The sequence below is a fragment of the Suncus etruscus genome, chromosome 5, assembly GCF_024139225.1.
Source record: "Suncus etruscus isolate mSunEtr1 chromosome 5, mSunEtr1.pri.cur, whole genome shotgun sequence".
In the NCBI taxonomy this organism is placed as follows: Eukaryota; Metazoa; Chordata; class Mammalia; order Eulipotyphla; family Soricidae; genus Suncus; species Suncus etruscus.
In genome coordinates, this window is record NC_064852.1 from 21,900,758 (window position 1) to 21,925,428 (window position 24,671).

The following is a 24,671-nucleotide window of genomic DNA, read 5'->3' on the forward strand; positions in this document are numbered from 1 at the left end:
CCATGCGTGGACATGTGTGTACTGCAGGGCGGGCACACATGGCAGCGTCTCACTCTGATTTCTATGCTCCACTGCAGCTCACGCAAACAAGAGGGATATTGTTTTCCTCCTGGACGGCTCCCTGGACGTTGGCGAGACCAACTTCCCGTACGTTCGGGACTTTGTGGCCAGTGTGGTCCGCAACCTAGACATTGGACACGACAGCATCCGCGTGGGTTTAGTGCAGTTTAGCGACATGCCAGCCACCGAGTTCTCCCTAGACACTTACCACTCCAAGTCTCACCTGCTGGCTGGCCTGAGGCAGCTGCAGTTCCGGGGGGGCACGGGCCGCAACACAGGCGCTGCCCTCAGCTACGTACATGCCCACCATTTCACGCCTGAGGGCGGCAGCAGGATCGCTGACCACGTGCCGCAGCTCTTGCTCCTGCTCACAGCCGGCCCGGCTCACGACGCCTTCCTGCCAGCTGCCAACAGCCTGGCACGTGCCGGGGTTCTGACCTTTTGTGTGGGGGCTGGCAGGGCCAACAAGGCAGAGCTGGAGCAGATCGCGTTTAACCCCAGCCTGGTGTATCTCATGGACGAGTTCAGCTCTCTGCCAGCCCTGCCACAGCAGCTGATCCAGCCCCTCACCACCTACGTTAGTGGGGGTGTGGAGGTGATGCACTCCCAGCCAGGTAACAGCCCCTCCCAACATACCTGCCAGCAGCCTGAATGCATAGAGCTCCCCAACCCTTTCTCTCAGGGGGCTCCAGAAGCTCCCAAGAGCCCAAATTTGGAATGGAAGTCAAGAATCTGGACTACAACTCTGACTTCCTGCTACAAAGAGGGGTGTCATGCATCCCAGTCCAGTCATGCCCATAGAGCATCTGTAACTAGGGCTGATGGAGATGAGTCCACTCCCTAACACACCAAGGGGAATTGGGTTGTCAGATCAGTGAGTAGTGTCTTTCTGGATTTTGGCAGTGTTCCCAAGGAGATCAGGAGCTTGGAGGCCCTGGTGGAACTTTAGGTTTAGCACAAAAGCCCCAGTTCATGGAGATGCTAGGCCCTATGGTGATGGGGATCCCAGGGCAGTCTCCTGGTGATCCACCTGGTGATGCTTGGGAACCAATTGGAGCCAGGGATTGAACCCGGGTGAGGCACAGCCCAGACAGGAGTCCTGGTTGTTGTACTATCTCTCCTGGTCCTATGTTCTGGGAAATTTGTGTGTGAGCCCTGCTGAGTCTATAGAAGTGTTTTTGTCCCAGTCCAGCAGGTTTCTGTAAGCCAGAGAGCTGCAGTCATCTCCCTGCCCTGTGATGGCCCAGAGTAGGCAGCTTAGTTGGCCTTGAGATCCCTCAGCCTAGGATCCCCTGTCTTTCTTGGGGTGGAGTCACAGAGGTGGACAGAGTTGATAAGTAATACAACAAAACAAGGCACTATTGGGGGCACAACCCACAGCCTCACACATGGGAAAAAGGTTTGAGCAAAGTCTGTTGGGGTCTCTCAGGTCAAGGGCCATGTCAGCTCTAGTTGCTAGAGATGTGGTTCTTATTTTTTAAGTTAAAAATGTTCTGTTTAGAAAAATGTGAAAGGAGAGAAAAAGGAGAGAAAGAGGAGAAAAAGAAAGATAAAGAAAAAGACAAAATGAAAGAAAGGAAGAAGGAAGAGAAAAATATAGACAGAGGAGAAAGAGGAAGAAAGAAAGGAGAAAGGAAAAAAAATTAAAGAAAAAGAAAAGGTAGAAAAAAGAAAGGAAGAAAGAGAGAGGGAGGAAGGAAGAAATGAGGGATAAATGAAGGAAGCAAGGAGGAAAGGAAAGGAGAGGGAAGAAAGAAGAAAGGAAAGAAAGATGAAAAGAAGGGAGGGAAAGAAGGAAAGATGGAGGAAGGGAAGGAGAAAGGAAGGAAGAAAGAAAAGGGGGAAGAAGGGAGGAAGGAAACACAGGTTTTCAGGGAGGGAAAGTTGAGAGTCGGCACCTTCGGTTGAGTCTGCCACAACAGTGTTTGGAGGAGGCCAGGGACTGCAGGCTTGTGAGGTGTGTACTGCCATGTGAAACATCTAAAAGCACGTATCCTAGAGCAATGCACTGGAACTAAAACATACTCTCTGGGCCTTCTTCTGGCTGCTTCGTTTTGTTTGGGGGCCACACTCAGAAGTACTAGAAGTAGTTCTTGGCTCCTTACTCAGGGATTACTCCCAGCACTGCTCAGGAGATCAGATTCAGGCCCTCCCATACCAAGCAGTGCTCCACCATTGAACCACTCCTCTGGTTCCCTAGTTTACATTTTGCTAGTGTGCCAAGATGGATCCAATTTTCATAACTATGAGGGGGTACTGCCCCCCCACTGAGCACAGTCTAGCTCCAGCTCTCCTAGCCATGGACAGTCCTGTCTCACGGGCCACCCAGGATGTGCCACAGTATGGGTTTTCCCTGCGGGGTGGCAACATGAGTTCTGGGAGGCTCTGGCTTTCCTGCCTGGCCAGGGAGGCCAGAGGTGCCTATTCCATTCTGCCCCCTTACTGGGCCCTGCCCTGCCCCTCACAGAGACCAAGAGGGACATCCTGTTCCTGTTCGATGGTTCGGCCAACCTCGTGGGCCAGTTCCCAGCTGTGCGCGACTTCCTGTACAAAGTCATTGAGGAGCTGGACGTGCGGCCAGATGGGACTCGGGTGGCCGTGGCCCAGTTCAGTGACAACGTGCGAGTGGAGTCGCGCTTCAGTGAGCACCAGAACAAGCCCGAAATTCTTGGGCTGGTGAAGAAGATGAAAATCAAGACAGGCAAAGCACTCAACCTGGGTTACGCGCTGGAGTTTGCGCTACAACAGTTGTTTGTGAAGGAGGCTGGAAGCCGTGTGGAAGATGGGGTGCTGCAATTCCTGGTGCTGCTGGTAGCTGGCAGGTCCTCAGACAATGTGATGGGTCCAGCCCAAGACTTGCGCCAGAGTGGTGTGATACCCTTCATCTTCCAGGCCAAGAGTGCTGAGCAGGCCGAGTTAGAGCTCATTGTGCCCAACCCCGCTTTCATCCTGGCCACAGAGTCACTCCCCAAGATCGGGGACCTCCAGCCTCACATTGTGAATCTCCTGAAAACCGTGCAGAGTGGGGTGTCTGCTCCAGGTATGTGGATGAGGCGGTCCTGGTGCTTCTGTGGCATCGTCTCCAGTGAAAGGGAGCAAATGCTATTCCTGACTACATCTTTCAGGATTGTGAAGAATGGGGAAATGGTGCTTCGTCAGCCTCTTGCTGACATTTTCTTCCCCCTGAGCTCTGGGAAAAGCAGAAGCAGCTGGTGACTCTCCCAGGAGATTAGAATATTTCAGATTGTAAATATTCAGATAAATGGCAGGAGTGTTAGTACAGTGGGAGGGTGTTTGCCTTGCACTTAACCTTGACCTGGGTTCAATTTCTGTCCTCTAAACACTGCCATGAGTGATTCCAGAGTGCAGAGTCAGGAATGACACCCGAGCATTGCCATGTGTGACCCAACCAACCCTTCTCCCAAAATTTCAGATAACCAAAGTGGTTTCTGAATGCAGCAGAGAGGATAGTTAGTTGCCTTGCATGAGGCAAAACATGGGTTAATCCCTGAGCCTTGCCAGGAGTGACCCCTGAGCACAGAGCCAGGAGTCAGCCCTGAGCACTGACATATGACCACAACAGACAAATAATCCTTTCTAGTACTGAGGAGGTTGTATGGGGGTAAGGTGCTTGCCTTGCATGTACCTAACCCGGGATTGATCTACAGTACCACATGAACCAGTGGCCTGGTTGGCCATGTAATGCTGCGTGTGACCTCTATATTCCTTGACCCTCTAATCCTTTTTGCATAGATAGTAGCAAAGCATAGCCCTGAGCTATGAATGTCCACTTTCTTTCCCCCATATCTTACCCTCAGTGGAGGCTCCTCTACCAGTCCATTCACACCCTGCCCTTATCCTGATACCAGGGCTGTCAGCCTGTTCCTCTGACAAAGGCTGCAGAACTATTACTACCACTCATGTCCCCTCCTAGAAGCATGTGGCTCAGTCCTTCCATTTTGTGCTGAGAAAAGTCACTGATTTTCCATTAAATCCTCGTGAGTCAAATAGTCTCCATTTTTCTCTCCAGGCTACTGGGCCCATTTCCCTGTGGCTTTGGATGGGTCCCAGACATCTGGGTTCCATGTTTCCCCCACGGAGCCGATGGGACTCCCTCGAAACCACCCTGGGAGCTCACATGCTTGCTTTGTGCTTCAGTTAGTGCTTCTATCTCTCACCATACACAACATTTCTTCTTGAGGTTGAATCGCTTGCTCAGGGCTGGGATATTCTAGCTCTGTGGATGGGTATCTTGGCTTCCTATTTTTATTCCTATACCTTTACACCCGATTCTAGCCCAAAGTTCTTTCTCCTAAAAAAAAAAAAAAAAAAAAAGTCCAGCCCAGCAGCCAGACCTGACTTGTATATTTTCTCTGGTCAAAGACTCAGGAGGATAACTTTCCCCTTCAATTCACTTTCATCCTTTATTTGTTCTTGACTCTAATCTTCTTCTTCAAAACAATTTTGTGGGACTGTGGATATGGTTGCCTTGCATGCACCCAACCTAGGTTTGGTTCCCAGCATCCTTTATGGTCCTCTAGGTACCACCAGGGGCTCCATGTTGATTCTGGGTCTAAAAATAATTTTAGGTCTAAAGCCTAAAATCACACCATTGATCTATTCTTCCTCTTGACTTCTGGTCTCTCAGATTCTCTTTTCTGGGTTCACATGAAACAGTGCTAAGGGCTAAGGGCTTATTCCTGACTGTGTGCTCTGAGACCATTCCTGGTGATCTGGGGTTGAACCCAGATCAGATATTAACAAGGCAAGTGCCCCACCTGCTCTCCTGTGTCTCTGAACCAGGCAGGTCCCTGGTCAGTTATATTGGAGGGTTCACCAGGATCATGAGCCCATCCCCAAACCCCTTTGTCAGGTTCTGGGCTTGGGACTGGGGGGGGTCAGCATCTCTCCATGGGCTTACTGAGGCCATTTTTACTCCTAGCTTCAGGAGCGAAGGACGTGGTATTTCTCCTGGATGGCTCTGAGAGTGTGCGGACTGGCTTCCCTTTGCTCAAGGACTTTGTGCAGAGCGTGGTGGAGAGCCTAGATGTGGGTCCGGATCGTGTGCGAGTAGCACTGGTGCAGTATAGTGACCGAACCCGGCCTGAGTTCTACCTCAACTCCCACATAGACCAACAGGGCGTGCTCAATGCCGTCCGCAACCTGAGGCTGCTGGGGGGACCCATGCCCAACACTGGAGCTGCTCTGAACTTTGTCCTGAGGAATGTGCTGGTGGAGTCTGCGGGCAGTCGCATCTTGGATGGTGTCCCCCAGCTCCTGATGGTCCTTACTGCTGACCGTTCAGGGGATGATGTGCAGGGCCCCTCAGTGGTCCTGAAGAGAGGAGGGGCTGTGCCCATTGGCATAGGCATTGGCAACGCGGACATCAGCGAGATGCAGACCATTTCCTTCATCCCTGACTTCGGCATGACCATCACCGACTTCCGGGAGCTGGGCACTGTCCAGCAGGTGGTCTCTAAGCAGTTGGTGCAGCTGAACCGGGAAGAAGTGGAGCGGATAAGAAGGGAACGTCTAGTCCAACGTAAGGCGGGACTCTGGGTCCTGGGGGCTTAGGGGTAACCTGGGGATCAGTGGTGTAGAATGGCTGCCTCTGTTGTAGCTGCTCTGTCCCACTCAGTCCTGTGTTCAGTGCCCAGTGTCCATGAGGAGCTCAGCTTGTCATTGTAAAGTTTCATACAAGCTGCCATGTGGATTCCTAAGGGGCATCTGGCTAAGAGACCCATTACACTCAGGAGTATATGTATGTTTATATGTGTGAGTGTATCTGTATGAATGTGTGTATGTGTGTTCATGTGAGTGTGAGTGAGTGATGTGAGAATGTATATGTGTTAGTGTGCATGTATATAATGTGAGTATATATTTGAGTATGTGTGTGAATGTGTGTCAGTGTATGTTTGAGTATTTGTAAGTGTGTGTGATGCAAACACAGTGCTCATCTTCTGTTTCAGACCCTCCTTGGTGCCAGAGGCCCCTGGTGCTCCAGGTCCCACAATGCTCTCCCCTTTTCTCTCTAACCTTCGACCTGCTCTAATGCAGCCATCCCAGAGCCCATGCCCAAATGCCACCCAGCATACCCTCTGGGCAGATTCTGTGGTGTCAACTCAGATTTTGGTGACAGCTGGCTGAGACCCCACCTCCCAACACCATGGCTTCTGCTTCCCCTCCTATCTCAGTCTGGCCCTGCTTGCCCCTCTCCCCATGATACTCTCAGGGGCCAGGACTTATCTCAGGACATCACTGTTAGGCACCTCATATTCCTTGATTCTAAGAGTGGGGATCCAGGCAGGTGACCCCAATGCTGACTTTTGTCTGCAGGCATAGACAACAAGCGGGACGTAGTCTTCCTCATTGATGGCTCCCAAACTGCAAGTCCTGAGTTCTCGCACATCCGCACCCTCCTGGAGAGGCTGGTGGGCTCCCTGGACGTGGGCATGGACACAACACGCGTGTCAGTGATCCAGTTCAGCGAGGACCCTAGGGTGGAGTTTCTGCTCAACACCCATTCGAGCAAGGACGATGTTCTTAGTGCCCTGAAGGGGCTGCGCCCCAAAGGTGGGCGACTGGTCAACCTTGGGGGTGCCCTGGAGTATGTGTCCAAGAACATCTTCAGGAGGCCCCTGGGGAGTCGCATTGAAGAGGGCGTCCCCCAGTTCTTGGTGCTCATCTCCTCTGAGAGGTCCAGTGATGAAGTGGATGAGCCAGCATTCGTGCTCAAGCAGTCGGGTGTGGCCCCTTTCACCATTGCCAGGAATGCTGACCGAGAGGAGTTGGTCAAGATCTCCCTGAGCCCTGAGTACGTGTTCTCAGTGGGCTCGTTCAGGGAGCTGCCGAGCCTGGAGCAGAAGCTGCTCAGCCCCATCACCACGCTGACCACTGAGCAAATCCAGCAACTACTGGCTGCCACACGCTACCCACCCCCAGGTAAGACCTGCATGCCAACTGGTTCGGAAGGGACCCAGTGCAGGTGGGCATGTTGCTTTGAAGTCGCATCTCATGCTTCACTAGGATTTCAGGGGAACCGCTACCCATTTCCAGCTGTGTCCGAACACCCAGTCCTTGATGGACACCTGAGCACTCTGCTTCTTCTTCCAAACCTGCTGGCCCCTGGAGCCGGCCTGTTTTAGCAAGTCCAGGCTTCTCTGATGTGTTCCATTTGCTGAGTTGATTCATTATCTACTTAGATGAGTGACAGCTCCGTGAATTGCCTCTTAATTCCTGACTTTTCAGCAGGCCACTAAGTTTTGTCCCAACAAACACCAATGTCATCATTTCTAACTAGGGTTCCACAGAGTCAAGACAGTTCTTTTTAGGGCCTTGAATCCTGGGGCAGTTGGGTTTATTCATGAGTTACTACAGTGATTGGTGTGGCTGTGGGCTCAGGGGTTCAAAAGAACCTGCTGAATGAGTGATAAAGAGGATTTTCATGGCCTTTGGATATACCCTAGGAGCAAACTGACCAGATCCTATAGGATTCTCACTTTCAGCTTCTTCCTTCACCTCCTTCTATTTTCCATAGAGATGGCGCTGACTTCTACTTTCTCCATCAGCATTCAGAATTTCCTTCTCCCACCTGCTCCCCTACCCATTGCTATTTCCCTATCAACCCTTCTTAGGGTTGCAGATACTGGCTTTAGGACAGTGCTTCTTAATACTCTACGTGTTGAAATCTTCCCCCCACCACTGCCCTTTGATCCATCCTCTGGAACAGGTGACTTTGCCACTCTTACACCCCTGCTTCGTTGGCCTGGAGATGGCAAAAGACAGTAGGAGCCCTGAGTCTGGTAAATAGATTCTCCAGAAATTCAGCAGCAACCACCAGCAGGAGCAAACCAGAATGGAGCAACTGCAGCAGAGTTTCCTAGCCTCTACTAGTCTCTAGTACTTTACATATCCTTCCAACTGCACAATAAGCAGCAGTCACAAGAGGCAAGAGTCTGGAAATTGACTTCTTAACCCTTCACCCTTAAAGGGATAATAGCACACTTATTGGCTGGCCAGGGGTCATAAGAGTCTCTCTTTCATTATAGGCTGGTTTGTTTCTTGTGATTGAGTCCTGTGAAAAGTTTGTATGTGTTGGCTCTAAAGAGCATTGTCTGATGGAGGGTGTCTGTCTGCTCAGAGTGCAACTTCTGCTCAAGAAAAGCATCTTGGTCATCTGTGAGACCATTTGCTTACTTTTGCATTTTATTTGCATGGCTGTTATGGTTGAGACCCTCTACATATTTCCAAGGTGAAAGTCAGGAGCACACATGCCACCTCTTATCTCTGAAGTATTTAATGGGTTTCTGAAAATTCTTGCAGTTCTTATTTATTTTAATGGAAAGATAATTTTTACATAATTATGTATAAATCTGGGGCCGAGAGATAATAAAAAGGAGAGAGCATTTTCCTTGCATGTGATTGATCCCTGGCATCCTATATTGTCCTCCTAGCATCGTTAAGAATGATTCCTGAATGTACTTTCAGGTGTAGCCCCCCAATACCCTCACAAAATACTTCAATCTTTAATCACTGTGATTTTTATAGTCAATCATAGCTGAGTTTCAATTCATAATGTGCCAGAATCAATTCCACCACCACTTCCTTGCACCAATATCCACAGGTTCCCGCCCATCACCAGTCTGTCTCCTTGGCAGCCATGTTGTTCCATTTGTTTGTTATAGTTTGGATCTCTTTCTTTCAGTGTTGTTGGGTCAGTGGTTTAAATTCATATTTACCCCCCTTCTATACCTGAGGGGCTCGATACCCCTGTTATCCACCTCCTGTTTGTTTCTTCTTAATCTTTCCTTGGTTTCTTCCATTTTCTGTCTGTTTTAGATCTATCAAGAGCAGACTCTAGCCATAGTGCTCAGGATTAAATCAGTCCAGTGGCAGGGTCATGGTACTTGAATGGATGGCACAGCCAGTCTTTATCTCTCCATCGGCAGTCTTCTTGAGCTTCTCAGCTTCAGGGACTCCTGGCAGGGTCAGGAAAGAGTTGAATTTATTGAATGGCATCTTGGGGGTGTGATTGAAGTGAGGCCAATGGTTCAGGCAAACATGGAATGTCTTTTTGAAAATTCATTGACTCTTACATAGTTAAAAATGAACTTGGCCTTGAATGACAGTATAGTGGGAGGGCACTTGCCTTGCACTCAGTCAACGTGTGTTTGGTATTTGGCACTAAATATGGTTTGCTCAAGCACTGCCAGGAGTGATTCCTAAGCACAGAGTTAGGAGAATCCCCTGATCACTGTCAGTTGTGGCCTCAAACAAACAAACAAACAAACAACAAAAAACCAAAACCAAACCAACCAAACCAAACAACAGTTGGCCAGAGAAATAAAAAAAATCCTAGTAAAAATGAAAAAATGCTAGAGATATGTGAATACAGGGAATAACCCTGAGTTCAGACCACTCCTCAGATGCAGGTGGTGACCCTTCCCCTTTGACCTCTGGTGCTTTCTCTTCTCTGAAAAGGATCTGAGCCTATCCAGTAAAAACTATTAATGATCTTCTCATTAATTTCTTACCCAGAAGCCATGGGAGAAGGTTACATAAAAGGATGACCTGAGACATGGGGGCTAGGAGGCCAGAGGGAGAAAACCATGTCAGATGGGAGCATGGTGGGGAAAATGGTTAAAAATGAGCTGTACAGATGCCAATGCAATGTTATTTATTCAATAATGTGTGTGTGTTGTACAGATGCCAATGCAATGTTATTTATTCAATAATATGTGTGTGTATGTGTGTGTGAGAGAGAGAGAGAAAGAGAGAGAGAGAGAGATTCTGGTAGGCTCAGGGGATCATAGGGGATGTTGGGGACTGAACTCTGGTTGGTCTTGTGCAAGGCAGGAGACTTCCTGCTGTATTATCTATCACTCTGGATTTCAGTTTTAGTTTATAAATGCTGCTTTGGCTTTGAAAACTAGTTGGAACCAAGACCTCAGAGTCAAAATTGGTGTGTACTTAAAAGAATAAAATTTGAGAGAACTTGAACCATTTCCAGAAACAGAAATTACTGGGGTACAAAGGGTCCCCTTATGACAATGACAACAAGACTCTCAGAGATGAGTCTACCCAGATCATGGATTTTGTTTTTTCTTGTTTGTTTTTATTTTTTTAAATAAAATATATTCTTTAATTGAATCACTGTGAGATGCACAATTATGAAATTGTTCATAATTGAGTTTCAGTCATACACTGTCCAACACCTTTCAATAGTGTACATTTCCCGCCACCAATATCCCCAGTTTCCCTCTTGCCCTGCTCCCTGCCCTCTCCCCTGCCTGCCTCTGGGCAGATATTTTTCTTCTTTCTATATCTTTTTTTTTTCATTTTAGAAACTATGGCTTGCGATATTAATGAAGGGTTATCATGCATTTCACTATATCAGTACTTTCAGTACCCAGTTCTTAACGAATGATAATTTCCTATTATTATAGTGGCCCCTTCTATGCCCTAACTACACTATTTGTGGCAAGCTTCCTACAATGGACTGGTTCTCCTGGTCCTTGTCTCAATTGTCTTTGTTTCTAAGGAATCTAAGAGAAATCTAAGCTTGTTCATATCCAAATGAGTGCCCACTGTGCATCCAAATGAGGGCTCCTTCGCTGAATTCTCTCCTCCTCTCTGCAGCAGTGGCAAGTGATGCAGCAGACATAGTCTTCCTGATTGACAGCTCTGATGGTGTGAAACCTGACGGCATCGCCCATATCCGGGACTTTGTGAGCCAGATAGTTCGGAAACTCAACATTGGTCCCAATCGAGTGAGGGTTGGCGTGGTCCAGTTCAGCAATGAGGTGTACCCAGAATTCTACCTGAAGACCCACAAGTCACAGGGCCCCATGCTGGAGGCCATCCGGCGCCTGAGGTTCAAAGGAGGGGCCCCATTGAACACTGGCAAAGCTCTGGAGTATGTGGCCAGAAATCTCTTTGTTAAGTCAGCCGGGAGCCGCATAGAAGATGGGGTACCTCAACATCTGGTGCTGTTTCTGGGAGGCAAATCCCAGGATGATGTGTCCAAGTTCTCGCAGGTGATCAGGAGGTCAGGGATCATGAGCTTGGGGGTTGGAGACCGAAACAGCGACAGGAGAGAGATGCAGGTCATCACCAACAATCCAGGCCAGGTGGTCATCGTGCAGGAGTTCAGAAACTTGCCCAATGTAGAAGACAAGGTCATGAGCTCCTTTGGCGCCCCCGGAATCACACCTGCACCTCCTGATGTGGACACGTCCTCCCCCTCTCGACCAGGTAGGTACTGGGAGGTCACCAAAACAGGGTGGTCTTTCCATAGCTTCAGTCTCAGCACTGAAACTGCAGGTGGTTCTAGAAATAAAAGACTGGCACCCTAGGGAAGAGAATAGGGCTTGAGTGCCTGCCTCCCTTGAACATCTGGTCACATGTTCAAATCTCTGCTGAATCTCCGTAGGGACTCCTGATCATTGCTAGTTATGCAGTAACCACCATTGCCACCCCATAAAATACTAGAAGAATGATTAGTTGGAATTGTGAGGTGTCATAGGTGTCCCCCCTTGGATTTATAGAAGGCCAGTGGGAGATGACTGCTTGCATGAACAGAGGAGGAACTCATGGGCTTTCAGACTGGATATGAAAGACCAGATGCACTGGTGACCCAAGCAACCTCATCTTCCTTTGCTGGTGGCTCAGGATGCCTTTTCCTAGGACCCACCACCCTATGTGCAGCTTTTCTCCGACTTCTGGTGCCTGCCTTCTGGCTGCCAAGAGCAACCCAGGCCCCCTGAAGCTTCCCTCCAAACCCAGTGCCATGTATGGTACAGAGCTGGTCTTTTTGCTCCCTATCTTTTCTCTACTGCCTCTGTTTCACTTTATTAGGAAATTGGCCCCAAACCTGATGAGCTGTCAGCAGCTCTTAGTGGGCTAATAAGGAGGTACTGTGAAGGTTCTGTACCCCATTTTATTATCTTCTCCCTGCCCATTCCTACTCTATCCGGTTGTACCTGCCATCACTCTGTAGCTGATATAGTTCCTTCCAGGAGCCATTTCTGGTGACATCCAGGAATGACACCCAGCACTCATAATGCTTGTACCCGACCCTCCTGGCACCCTCCTGGTACCACATCTGGTGGTACCATAAAGGCTTGTGGTATCTTGGATTGATTTGAGCCTTGAGCAGTTATAGTTAGTGCTCCAGACTTTTGTAATCTCCAGGTTCTAATCTGTTTTCCAATGCCAAAGAGATGCTTAGGGAAATTTTTCAGGAGACCTGAACCCACAACTGGGAACTCCATCTATTCTTCCATTTGACTTAGATAACAGAACTTTAGTTACCCCTTTTCTCTTATGTGAGAGAATCATTATGGCTCTCTCTCTGGTTCTAGCATAATGTATAGGAGTATTCCTGGGGCTCAGGTATGCGTTCACTAAAGATGGTTCAGGTCTGGCTCTGCTGCATTGTTCTTCATTCCCATTTGCCACATTTATAAAGGTACTTTATGCTCCTTCTTCTTTGACTTGTGTTTAGAGAAGAAGAAAGCTGACATTGTGTTCTTGCTGGATGGCTCCATCAACTTCCGGAGGGAGAACTTCCAGGAGGTGCTGACTTTTGTGTCCGAGATTGTGGATACACTCTATGAGACGGGTGACTCTATCCAGGTGGGGTTGGTGCAGTACAACTCAGACCCCACAGACGAGTTCTTCCTGAGGGAATTTTCCACCAAGCAGCAGATCCTCGATGCCATCAGCAAGGTGGTATACAAGGGTGGGCGTCATGCCAACACCAAGGTGGGCGTGGAGCACCTTCGGCTGCACCACTTTGTGCCGGAGGCAGGCAGCCGGTTAGACCAGAGAGTCCCACAGATCGCTTTTGTCATCACGGGTGGGAAGTCGGTGGAGGATGCACAACAGGCCAGCCTGGCACTCACGCAGCGGGGCGTCAAGGTGTTTGCAGTGGGTGTGAAGAACATCGACTCCCAGGAGGTGAGCAGGATTGCATCCAACAGTGCTACTGCCTTCCGTGTGGGGAACGTCCAGGAGCTGTCGGAGCTGAGCGAGCAGGTGCTGGAGACTCTATATGATGCTATGCACGAGACTTTGTGTCCTGGGGTTACTGATGTCTCCAAAGGTAATACCATCCATGCACCCATCCTTATCTTTTCCCTGTGGAGGGAGGTTGGGGCATTGGCTATTCAGATGGAGACTTCTAGAGCCAGAGATTCAGATCCCAGTTTCCTAGAAATGACACTAGATCCTCTTATCTGGATGGGTTACTCAGACCGGCCATCTGGATATAGCAAACCAGATTCAATTATCTAGAGACTATAGAACTAGTGTTCCAGATGTAGTTATTAAGATCCACCTCTTGCTCCCCAGATCTAATTCTCTGTATCCTCTTATTTAGACCAGCTCATCAGATAAGCCCAGCTAGAGTTAATGATCTAGACCTGCCTAGATGTGAGCAGTATCAGCTAGGTTTAGTTCTCTAGCTCTATGTAGATCTGCTGATCTCTCTCTGCCGCACTGTCTAGATGGAAAATTCTAGAGTTGCCCAGCTCCCCTTGGCTATCTAATGCCCAATAATGTTCAGCATTATCAAGTTCCCTCCTTCTTGATATCCATGGTAACAGTGTCCTCAGATGCTCTGGCAGAAAAAGGGTGGAATTCTGGCTTTACTTGTCCCTGTAAGATTTGCCCCACCACCCAACCTTGAATCCCCCAACAGTCTAGACTTTTAGCCCTCCTTTTATTCATTTTTTTGGGCCACACCCGTTTGATGCTCAGGGGTTACTCCTGGCTATGAGCTCAGAAATTGCTCCTGGCATGGGGGGACCATATGGGACGCCGGGGGATTGAACCGCGGTTCGTCCTATGCTAGCGCTCGCAAGACAGACACCTTACCTCTAGCGCCACCTCACCGGCCCCCTTTTTCATTTTTATAAATAATTTTTAATTGAATCACCATGAGATACATAGCTACAAAGTTGTTCATGATAGAGTTTCAGTCATGCAATATCCCAGCACCCATCCCTTCACCAATACACATTTCCCGTCTCCAATATCCCCAGTTTCCTTCCTGCCTTCCCTTCTTCCCTGAATGCCTCTGTGGCAGACATTTTCTTCTTCTTCTCTGTCTTTCTCGTAATATTCCTTTTTCCTTTTCAGACATTGTAGTTTGCAATATTAATACATGAAGGAGGATCATATAGCCCTCTTTTCTGTCACAGGCATACTAGTAGGCAACTTATTTAAGATCAAAGTCATTTTTTTGTTCTAACATTAACTTGGGAGACATTGACTGCTGGATCCCTACCCTCAGCTGATTAAGTCTTCCCTATTGAGTAATTTATGGAATAGCTTCTAACCTGGGATCCTCAATGCCTGAATTTGCCTTCCTGAACTTGAGGGCCTTCCCTGATGTGTTATCTCTCTTCCCAAGAGAGACCCTGATCCTGATGTCCCACGACATGTCCTCTGGCTTCCAGACCTAAATATCTGCTCTCTCCCTTCCAGTCTGTAACCTGGATGTGATTCTGGGCTTTGACGGCTCGAGCAATCAGAATGTATTTGTGGCTCAGAAAGGCCTCGAGGCCAAATTGGACCTCATCTTGAACCGAATCAGCCAGATGCAGAAGATCAGCTGCAGTGGCGGCCAGACACCCACTGTGCGGGTATCAGTGGTTGCCAACACGCCATCAGGTCCTGTGGAGGCCTTTGACTTTGCCGAGTATGAGCCGGAGCTGCTGGAGAAGTTCCATGGGTTACGCAGCCAGCACCCGTACATCCTCACTGCAGACACGCTCAAGGTCTATCAGAATAAGTTCAGCAAGTCTTCTCCTGACAGTGTAAAGGTGAGGGGGGCCCAGGGAGATACAGCCTGGGCATATATGCACATAAACATACCTCAGCCCTCCCTTGATGCTGCTTCTCAGTCCTACTGTGCCATCTGTCAGGGTTGTTTACTATACACACATGACAATGGCAGGAAATTTCATGTCCTCCTTAGCTTCACTCAAGCCATGGCAGTGAGGACTGGCAATTAGGACTCCTTCCTCTTCAGCATGTGTAGCTTCTATTTAATGAGATCCCTCCATGTTTTCATACACCGTTCTGCCTCTCTGTCTTTATTTCTCTGTCTGTCTGTCTGTTTTGGGCTGTCTATATTCACGGAGATGCTCCTACACAGCTGACAGCAGCATTCCATGACACTGACACCTCCAGGGCTAGAAATTATCATATTGTGCTTCACTGTTCCAAAGGCTGGAAGTCTAGGATCCCCTGTTTCTTCTCCAAGGGCTATTCTATTGGGGGTGTGGCCTCCTGTCCTTCTCAGTTGTACATAGGGTCCCCTTTATGCAGATCTGTCTTCTTCCATGGGGACTGGCCTGTTTGGTTGGGGCCCACCTTATATACCTAACTTCCTCTTCAAAGCCCATTGCCAAATGCAGCCACATTCTGAGGGTGTCAGGACTTGAATATATGAATTTTGAAGGGAAAAATTTCAAGGTGATACTAGGGTTGTCAAAACAAAAGAATTCAATGTCTGTTTTATCTGGAAGGTGATGGTGTGTAAATTCAGCAGTGCTCAGGGCTTACTCCTAGCTCTACACTCAGGTGTTATTCCTGGTGTGCTCAGGGGACCATATGAGATTCTGACCATTGAACTTGGGTTGGCTGCTTTCAAGGCAAATACCCTCCCTGAAGTACCGTTGCTCTGACCCTCAGCACCTCAGCATATGATTTTTAAAGGGAAATATCAGCCCTTACTCTCTCTCTCCGTTTGTCCCTCTCTCCCTCTCCCTCTCTCTCCCTGTCTCTCCCTCCCTCTCTCTCTCTCTCTCTCTCTCTCTCTCTCTCTCTCTCACACACACACACACACACACACACTCTTACATACACATCCCACAAAGCCTGATTAGATTTCCACGAAGGACCATCACATCATCACAAAATCATAAAAATGGCCCCAAAATTCAAAATGAGAGAAACTTTTAATCTCCATTACTGTTCGTGTATACCAATAAACCAGTCTCCAGACATGTGTATTTTCCCCTCCCCACTTCCTGTAAAGAGGGGCATCCCCAATTCCTTTAGCAACTCTCAGCAATCTACTTCTCCTTAGTCCTAAACAAGAACTGGTGGCTTTCTGTCCCTCGGGGCTGGACTAGAGGCATCTGTTGTTCCAGGTGGTCATTCATTTCACTGACGGGGCAGATGGGGATCTAGCCGAGCTCCAGAAAGCGTCTGAGTTGCTCCGACAAGAAGGTAGGTCCTGGGGTTTCTAAGCACAGGAGTAGCTGAGACAGGTGGGAGCCCTGCCCTGCTGACCAATGAAATCCTGGCTGGCTGCTTCTTGGGGAAGAAGGATTGTTCATTCCTGCTGGGGAGGACCCATATGGAGACTCAAGGGGTAATAGGGGGTGAAACTCTGGGATTGGGGTTCTGGACAGATTTAATGAGAGACTCTTCCACATCATTGGTGCTTGCTGGCCATATCTTTGCACTAGAGGCTCCAGGCTCTCTTGCTCCTCTAGTGAGAGGCACACCTGGAGAGCACAAGGTGTTTACAAAAGACCAGGAAGGACAGAGCCAGTGAGCTGCAGAATCTGAACTAGGAAAAGAATTTCTAGACAAGACCTATGGCTGTGTCTTCAGTTTGTCATCATCAGGACACATACACGGACCCAGAGAGATAGTATAGCAGAGGGAACTTGCCTTGCCTGCGGCTAACCTGGTTTAAATCTCCAGCATCCCATATGGTACTCTGAGCACTGCCATGAATACAGAGTCAGAAATACCCACTTGAGCATCACTAGGTTTGATTCAAACACATAATACACACATATACACATAAATACATAAATAGATACTCATGATATCTACATAAACCTACACTTAAAAATGAAAAAGACTGAAGAGTGAGTAGAGCAGGAGGATGCTTGTTTGGTACACAGCCCACCTGTCACCTGATACGGTTCACCAGGGGAATTCACAGTTGGGCATGACCCCAAAACCCAAACCAAAAAAGAAAATCCTAAACACACCCAAGCCAAAAATGATGATGAAAGTGACAATGATGACATCAGTACAGGTGACAATGTGCGGGAACTCATGTCTGTGGGGATGCCACCTCTCAGAGACAGAAGGAGCACCAAAGGTGTGTGAAGAGTTTCCAGGCATGCTAATAACCTCCCTGTGCATTAGCTCGCTTTGCTTCCCCCACACAGTGTAGACAAACTTTTTGGTATCTAATACTACAGATGAAAGATTTGCATGTCCCACAGCTCAAGTGCCAACTGTGGAATCAGAGTTAGGGAGTACACATAACATTATCATTAGGAGTATCACCTCCGATATATAGATTAACCAGCTCTGTGCTGGTGGAGCATGAGCTCAGAGGCATCCAGAGCTGGAATCAAATCTCTGCAGTGCTGCTCACTCTGTAATTGGATTAAGCAGCTTCTAGGGAGGAGCTAATCTTGACACTGATGTTTTCCTCAAAAATACTCTCCAAGTCCCCAAAACTGTTGTGGGAGAGGTCAAGGCTGGGCTGCAGGGTGGCTTCTCCTGCAGGTGTCCACGCCTTCATGCTGGTGGGCCTGGAGCGTGTGGTTGACTTGGAGAGGCTAATGCACCTGGAATTCGGCCGCGGCTTCATGTACAACAGGCCGCTGAGGGTGAACCTGTTGGATCTGGACTATGAAATCGCAGAGCAGCTGGTGAGTGTCTGGGCATCTGAACAGACAAACTGGCTCCGATACAGTTCCCAGTGTCTTTGATCAGCCCAGAGCAGGGCAAGTTTAGGGGTTGGGAGTAGGGGTGTGTTTTTCATGAATTCCTGGTGATCTTCCTTAAAGCTGTAGAGGTAAATCTAAGGAAGAGGAGCAGAGACTTGGAATTGCAGACAGCTGCATTGCTGCTCCCATATTCCCTGTTCCTGGGAGTGGGAAGACCCTTCCTGAACATTCTTCTGGAGCAAATGAGGGTATTTTAGCCATGCCTGCCAACCCAGATGGTCCAACCTGTGTGGGTGGCCAACCCAGACTCCTTTCAGTGGCACTGAAGTGGCACTGGGTGGGGACTCACCAGTGTGGCCTCTTCCCAGCCATGCTCTCTGGGGTTAAAGTAGAGCTTTGCATAAGGCTGGAGGGAGTTCTCACTCTGGGTCTTATAGTCATGAGTGAAATTCCAGGAGCAGATGGAACTTGTTATGGGGGGTGTAGTGGGGAATGGGGTGTTAGGGGCTCTTGTGCAGCTAAGGGACAGGGACTTCCACATCTACTATAATCCCCAGCCTCTAAGCCTGTGATCCCAAGAATGGTCATGTGATGTGGATCTCTGGTTGGACCCCACTTTCCTCCCTGGCCATACATGGCTGCAGGTCAAGCTTAACTCTTTGGAGCTTTAAGGCAGAGATGAACAAGTCTTTAAGCCTTTTTTTTTTTTTTTTTGGTTTTTGGGTCACACCCGGCAGTGCTCAGGGGTTACTCCTGGCTGTCTGCTCAGAATAACTCCTGGCAGGCAGGGGGTACCATATGGGACACCGGGATTCGAACCAACCACCTTTGGTCCTGGATCGGCTGCTTGCAAGGCAAACGCCGCTGTGCTATCTCTCCGGGCCCGTCTTTGAGCCTTTTAATCTCTGCAACACTCCTTTGCACTAATACCTTCCCACAATTTGCCACCCTCCACCTCCTGTGTGTGACCCATGGCTTTGCTTGGACAGAAGACCCACTGATGGATGGACAGGGTAGACTTTGTACTCTGTTAGTTATTGGGGAGATCTGATCTCTTTTTCTCTTGCCAGGATAACATCGCAGAGAAGACATGCTGCGGGGTCCCCTGCAAGTGCTCCGGACAGAGGGGTGACCGAGGGCCTGTGGGCAGCATTGGGCCCAAGGTAGAGTATCTGCATCCTGTCTTTTGACAGAGCTGTGGCAGGGGGTGGAGAGGGAGAGGAGCAGGTTCCCTTGAGGAAAGAGGGAACTCCATGCACCATACCCCTTGGGTGTAGCTTCTGGCCCTGGCATGCCGGCTCTCCCTCTGATGGGACATTCATACCGGTAGTCCTACATCCTGTTCATGGACATGTATGTAAACCCTTCCAGGCAGCAGCCAGACTCATCGGTACAGACAGCTGCACCAGGCATCACCTTGCCCTTCATTTTGTTTCAGGGTGTTTCCGGAGAAGATGGATTCCCAGGTTACCCAGGAGAGGAGGGCGGACCTGTGAGTATGGACCCCACATGCTTGAGGGCCTGAGGCCTTCCAGCCTCACAGGAGGCCCCATCCTCTGCACCTGAGGGGACGGACAGATATCAGCCTCCACAGAGGCAGACATAACTTTGAGGAAGGGGCAAGTGATTGTTAGGTCTGGGTCCCCCCAATGGTGGTGACTTCAGACCCTTGAACAGAGATTTGGGTCTGCCAGATCTAAATGAGGTGCCCCCATTTAAGGGAAGTTTGCAGAGGGGGATCTGATGATTTGAATCTCTGGGGGTGGGGGAGCTAGGGTGCAGAAGGAATACCGCATTGGGCCATGGGGCTATACTGGGATGAATCTGCACAGACACACAAACCAGTCAAAGTCCACCTGGAGAGTGGAGTAAAGGGGTGCTGGGAAGAAGGGGAGCCCCTGGTCCCAGCAGCAGGACTGGGTATCAGAGCTGAGCCTGGGCCATGCCAAGGAGGCTGAAGTGGGGGTCTCCCAGGAGCCCAGCACCCATTTATTCATGTCAGGGATGCTCTGTGCTGGGGTCTCTTGAGGTCCCTCAGGTCAGGCATGGAACCCAATGGAGGCCTGGAGAGGGCCTGGGAGGTCCCAGAGCCTGGCCCCTTTCTGGCACTTCTTCACTCTAGCAACAATGATGTAGTTTCTGTGAGGACAGACAAGGGGTTTAGAGTAGGCTCTCTGTGGATCTGATGTCCAGAGTTGGATCTGTGCAGAGACAGGGCTAGAGACAGCTGTGTAGATACAGGGTCCAGAGCTGGCTCTATGTGGGTTCTGGGCTGTGTGAACATGGGGCTTAGATCCAGCTGTGAGGACATGGGACCCGAAGCCGGCTGTGTGGACTTGGGACCCGAGGCCATGTATGGACTCGGAGACTAGAGCTGGTCTATATGGATGAACACAGGGTCCACACCCCCCCCCCCGACAACACTCTTGTCTCCTGTACAGGGCGAGCGGGGTCCCCCAGGTGTGAACGGCACTCAAGGCTTCCAGGGCTGCCCTGGGCACCGGGGTACTAAGGTACTGTAGTCCCTGCAGGGGGTAGAATGGATTTAATCTTGGGGCCTGGGATACCCACCTGGAGGATAAACACCCTAATTTCCACCTCTGGATCCCCATTCCAGAGCATACTTTCTGGATTGTGGGCCTAATTCAGGGGTTCAGTGCCAAGAGTGGAGCAGTTTTCTGAATTCTCAGGAGAGAAGTGGGTGGTAGGGTCAGGGGAGAGGCCATCCTTGGTGTGAAATATGGGAGCTCAAGGCTGGTTATCCCTCTCTCCACCATGTAGAGTAAAAAGAAGCTTCTGGGGTATCTTGATCCGCCCTTGCCCTTTAGTCTACCAATAGCTTCCCATCCATGAAGTGGGGGGAGCAGCGGCTCTTATGTCTTGTTTCCAGACCTGGTGCTTTGGGGGTAAGACCAGGGCCTGGCCTGGTTGTTCTGAGTCCCAGGAAGCTGCTCACCCCCTTTCTCTTCCCTTGCAGGGCTCACGTGGATTCCCTGGAGAGAAGGTATTGCCCCCTACCCCCACCCAGTCCAAGGAACTCCAAATCCCTCTTGTTCTTCTTCTCCTTGTCTTCTGTGCTCACTCACCCCTATTTCTTATTCCCTACAGGGAGAACTGGGAGAAATTGGCCTGGATGGCTTGGATGGGGAAGAGGTGAGTAGGGTTACTGGTGTGTCTGCTCCTGATCCTGTGGTCCCATGAAGACCCAGTGGACACCAAGCCTTGTCTTTGACAGGGAGACAAAGGGTTTCCCGGTTCTTCTGGAGAGAAGGGCGGTGTGGGAAGAAGGGTAAGTCTGATTCCAGAGGATAGATGTTCTGGGGGTCAACAGTGAACTTTGCATGTGGGGAGGGTTTCATTGCTGGGTGTATGGCAGCACAGACTCCTTCAGCTAGCCTTCCCTAACCACTCCTGGAGTGTCTCCTGGCATCCTTGAAGTCCCATGAGCTGTGGGATGTGGCAAATGTGTGTTCTATTTTCTGGTTTGGACAATGTATCCTTCAGGGCAGGGATGCCCTTGTTTTTATTTTTTATTTATTTATTTATTTTTAAATCAGTGCCAGTGTCCAGCCCAGAGTGAGTTCCTGGTCCTATGAGTAACTGGGGCCAGTTGTGGGTGAGGTGGGAAATGCCATCAATTAAGCTGTGCTCTTATTTAGGGGGACAAAGGACCGAAAGGAATCAAAGGAGAGAGAGGAGACATTGGCATCCGAGGTGACCCTGTAAGGACCTGGGTCCCATGGGTCCTGGGAGAAGGAGGGAGGGAGGAAAAAAGGGAGGGAAGGAGACTGGTGGGGGGTTGGGACCTTTGTCCTTGTTGGTGGTCTTGTTCATAAGGAGAGACATTGCTGAGTACTAGCCCACAGTCCTACATGGATATCTATGAGATGTCTCTGAACCCTCAGCCATGTGTACCTCCATTTTCCTAACCCCTATTATTGTTCTCAGGGCGAGTCGGGCCGGGACAGCCTGGAGCCAGGACCCAAAGGCGAAGCTGGGGACTTCGGCCCCATGGTACGGCCTATTTACAAGTCTTCCCTGGAGATTCCCCACTGCCACTGCTGAGCCCATAAGCCAGGGGAGTGGCCCTTGGAACCCCTGAAGTAGGCTTTATCCTTGAAGAAATACCCCCACCTCCAACTTCTGCCCCTCACATGTTCACAAATCCAGCCAAGCCCAGCATTCACTCAGATTGGCCCACACTGCTGGAATCTCACATTTGCTTTCTCCCCACAGGGTCTGCCTGGATTTGATGGCCCATCTGGGATCCCTGGGACCCCTGGAAAAGATGTAAGTGCCTGGTAGAGATGGGAGTGATGCCACTTGGCACTGTTAGGGTAAGGGCCCCCTATACTCCTGTTTAGGAGACCTGAGATTTCTGAGAACTCTGTGACAGAGGCAGCATTACCATACCTTGCTTCCAGCTCAATCCCCACAGCTCAGTGTCTCTGTTCCCCCAAAGCCATGTGCTAAATGGATGCCTTTATGTGGCATCTTTGCTACATCAGGACACAGGACCAGATCTGATACTGACTAAAATATGAGCAAGAATAAGGCAGGACCAAGAGAACTGGGAAGGAGAACATGAGGGTGAATGGGGCATCTGAATCCAGTAGTAGGAACTGAAGGTTGTGGAAGGTATGTGTGAACCGAGGGGTGAGGTTTGAATGGGGTGAGGAATCTGAACTCGGAGGTAGCATCTATTGTCAGCTGCAGAATCGTCTCTTTGAGCTAGTGTCTCTTGTACAATGGAGCTAGATTTTGGTTTTCTAGAAGGTTCTTCATTGCTTGTTTTGTTTCTGAGCCATATTCTGTTATGTTCAGGGGGAACTCCTGGCTCTGAGCTCAGGAATTACTCCCGGAAGGCTCAGGGGACCCTATGGGATGCTGGGGATTGGACCATTACCAAAAAAGAAATGCCTTTTCTGTTGTCTAATTACTTGGTCCCTCTAGAAGGTTTTATCTCAGTCAGCTGAGGAGCTGCGAAGATCACAGCCACAGAGACAATGTGGGGGAGTCTTCGGCCTCTGGAGCCCTGAGGGATGCCCAGAGCTGGGAGAAGGGGTTCCCTCAGGACGACAGGAGTTGGGACTGTGCCATGCTGAGGACTTCCGGGGACATGCTTGTTCAGAAGCTCTCAGCAGCCCTAGAAGGGCTGTGAGATCTAAGACTGGCCTAGGTCCAGCACAGAACTCAGGACATAAGCTACATCCATGCTCCTGGCTCGCCATCCCAGGCTTTTCCCTGAGGAACTGTGGCCTAGCAGGAGGGAACAGCCCTGTGTGTTGCTTGATGCAGGGGTCTCCTCTATAGCATCTGTGAAGCTGTGGTCAAACACCCTTGCCCCCCAATGTGCCCTCTAAGTGTTTTGCTTCTCAAACTTGCTTTGGCTAGAAGCCACACACCCCAGGACATCTCCTAGAGCAAAGCAGTAGGGCAGGCCCCATCTGGAACTGGCTGGAACCACTTTACCCAGAGTGGCCCCCACACTGACTTGCTTGTGTGCGGTGGTCCTGCTGCGGGGAACAGAGGGGTTCTGGGGCCCTCAGAGAAGTCTGTCCCTATCTCAGTTTTCCTCTTCTACAGGGTGGCTTTGGCCGGAGAGGACCAGCAGGAGCTAAGGTAAGGGTGGAGCTAAGGAGAGTCTTTTTTGCTCCCTCAGTGTCACCTTCCTCAAACCACCAGACACAGAGGGGCCCAGGAGCCTTCCAGCTGCCTGCAGTCCAGCTCTCATTCCCTGCTGAAATCAGCCTTTTCTCCCAAGGGGAGAATGTTGGGGTGGGACTGAGAGTATATATCTTGGCCATATGTTCCCTTTGCCTCAATAGTCAGCCTGGCCCATGGTTTGGGGACTTTGCTTTCTTACCTGAGCTGGAGAGTCCACTAGGCCAGGTGATGGGGAGAGAGGAAAAGCTAAGTGGGGGACCACCATGAAGGCCCAGCAGACTGGTTTGGGCTTGGGTTTTTTTTCCCTGGAGAAGTAGCCTGAGCCCTGTCGCTCCCCGACTGTACAATGAACACATCTCCCAGCCACACTGTATGTCCCATCCGCATTCTGTGCCCCTGATTGCAAAGAACGTCTTTGTCCCTGCAGCGGCCTTCCTAAGGCAGCTGTGGTATGGAGTATTGCATGGCCCTGACTCCTCTGGTTCTTGTTCTAGGGGAGTCCGGGCAGCCCTGGCCAGCAGGGCACAGTGGGCGAGCATGGTCCTCGAGGGTCACAGGTCAGTGTTAGTTCCCTCCATGTCCTGCTGCAACTCCCCTGTTCTACTGCTACCCTCCCATCCCACTGCTGCCCCTGTCCCATTGCTGCCCCTGTCCCATTGCTGTTCCCTCATTCCACCACTGCCCCCAGTTTTTCTGCTCTCAACTGATATGATTAAACACAACACAGCATTTGCTGCTGGTGCCTGTCACAGTCACATGTTGCCAAACTGTCCCCCTTGTCGAGTTCCAGAGAGTTTCCAGACCCTCCTCTCTGCCTCCAGCTCCAGGCACTCTTCCTCCCACTTGCCTCTGTGGGTGTCTCTGGGAGGGGCCTTTCTCCCTCAACTGTGCCTGGGGTTCCCCCTGTGCTGTGAGTACCCTATGCACCCTCCACAAGCTGAGAAACACTGCATAGATGGTGTTGAGGACAGCTTAGGGGACATATCCTGCCCTGACACTGCCCCCTCCTTCTCTCCACAGGGCCCGCCTGGCCCCACTGGCCCCCCAGGGCTCATCGGGGAACAAGGCATTCCTGGTGCCCGGGTGAGTTCAGTCCTTCCCTCTCTCAGCTGAAAAACTGTCCAGGGCCCGAGCCTACTGAGTCTGGGGTTCACTTTCCCAGTCAGAGCCCCCTGAGCCCTTGCACAGAGAATGGTGACCCTGCTAGGGACATTGATTCCTATACTTGAG

The 24,671-nt window shown here is 50.0% G+C and overlaps 1 protein-coding gene across 1 annotated transcript in view; it reads left to right on the forward strand.

Moving 5' to 3' along the window:
* COL6A3 (collagen type VI alpha 3 chain) overlaps positions 1-24,671 on the forward strand; it is a 136,177-nt gene that overhangs the window by 88,426 nt on the left and 23,080 nt on the right. Inside the window, exons 11-32 of the mRNA XM_049772836.1 lie at positions 78-674; positions 2,528-3,100; positions 5,003-5,590; positions 6,118-6,136; positions 6,389-7,002; positions 10,699-11,313; positions 12,566-13,165; positions 14,551-14,888; positions 16,224-16,302; positions 17,611-17,756; positions 18,845-18,937; positions 19,213-19,266; positions 20,216-20,287; positions 20,752-20,778; positions 20,883-20,927; positions 21,010-21,063; positions 21,434-21,496; positions 21,723-21,788; positions 22,011-22,064; positions 23,361-23,396; positions 23,936-23,998; positions 24,462-24,524. Of these exons, the coding sequence (XP_049628793.1) occupies positions 78-674; positions 2,528-3,100; positions 5,003-5,590; positions 6,118-6,136; positions 6,389-7,002; positions 10,699-11,313; positions 12,566-13,165; positions 14,551-14,888; positions 16,224-16,302; positions 17,611-17,756; positions 18,845-18,937; positions 19,213-19,266; positions 20,216-20,287; positions 20,752-20,778; positions 20,883-20,927; positions 21,010-21,063; positions 21,434-21,496; positions 21,723-21,788; positions 22,011-22,064; positions 23,361-23,396; positions 23,936-23,998; positions 24,462-24,524 (4,859 nt within the window). The remainder of the gene's footprint in view (positions 1-77; positions 675-2,527; positions 3,101-5,002; positions 5,591-6,117; positions 6,137-6,388; positions 7,003-10,698; positions 11,314-12,565; positions 13,166-14,550; positions 14,889-16,223; positions 16,303-17,610; positions 17,757-18,844; positions 18,938-19,212; positions 19,267-20,215; positions 20,288-20,751; positions 20,779-20,882; positions 20,928-21,009; positions 21,064-21,433; positions 21,497-21,722; positions 21,789-22,010; positions 22,065-23,360; positions 23,397-23,935; positions 23,999-24,461; positions 24,525-24,671) is intronic.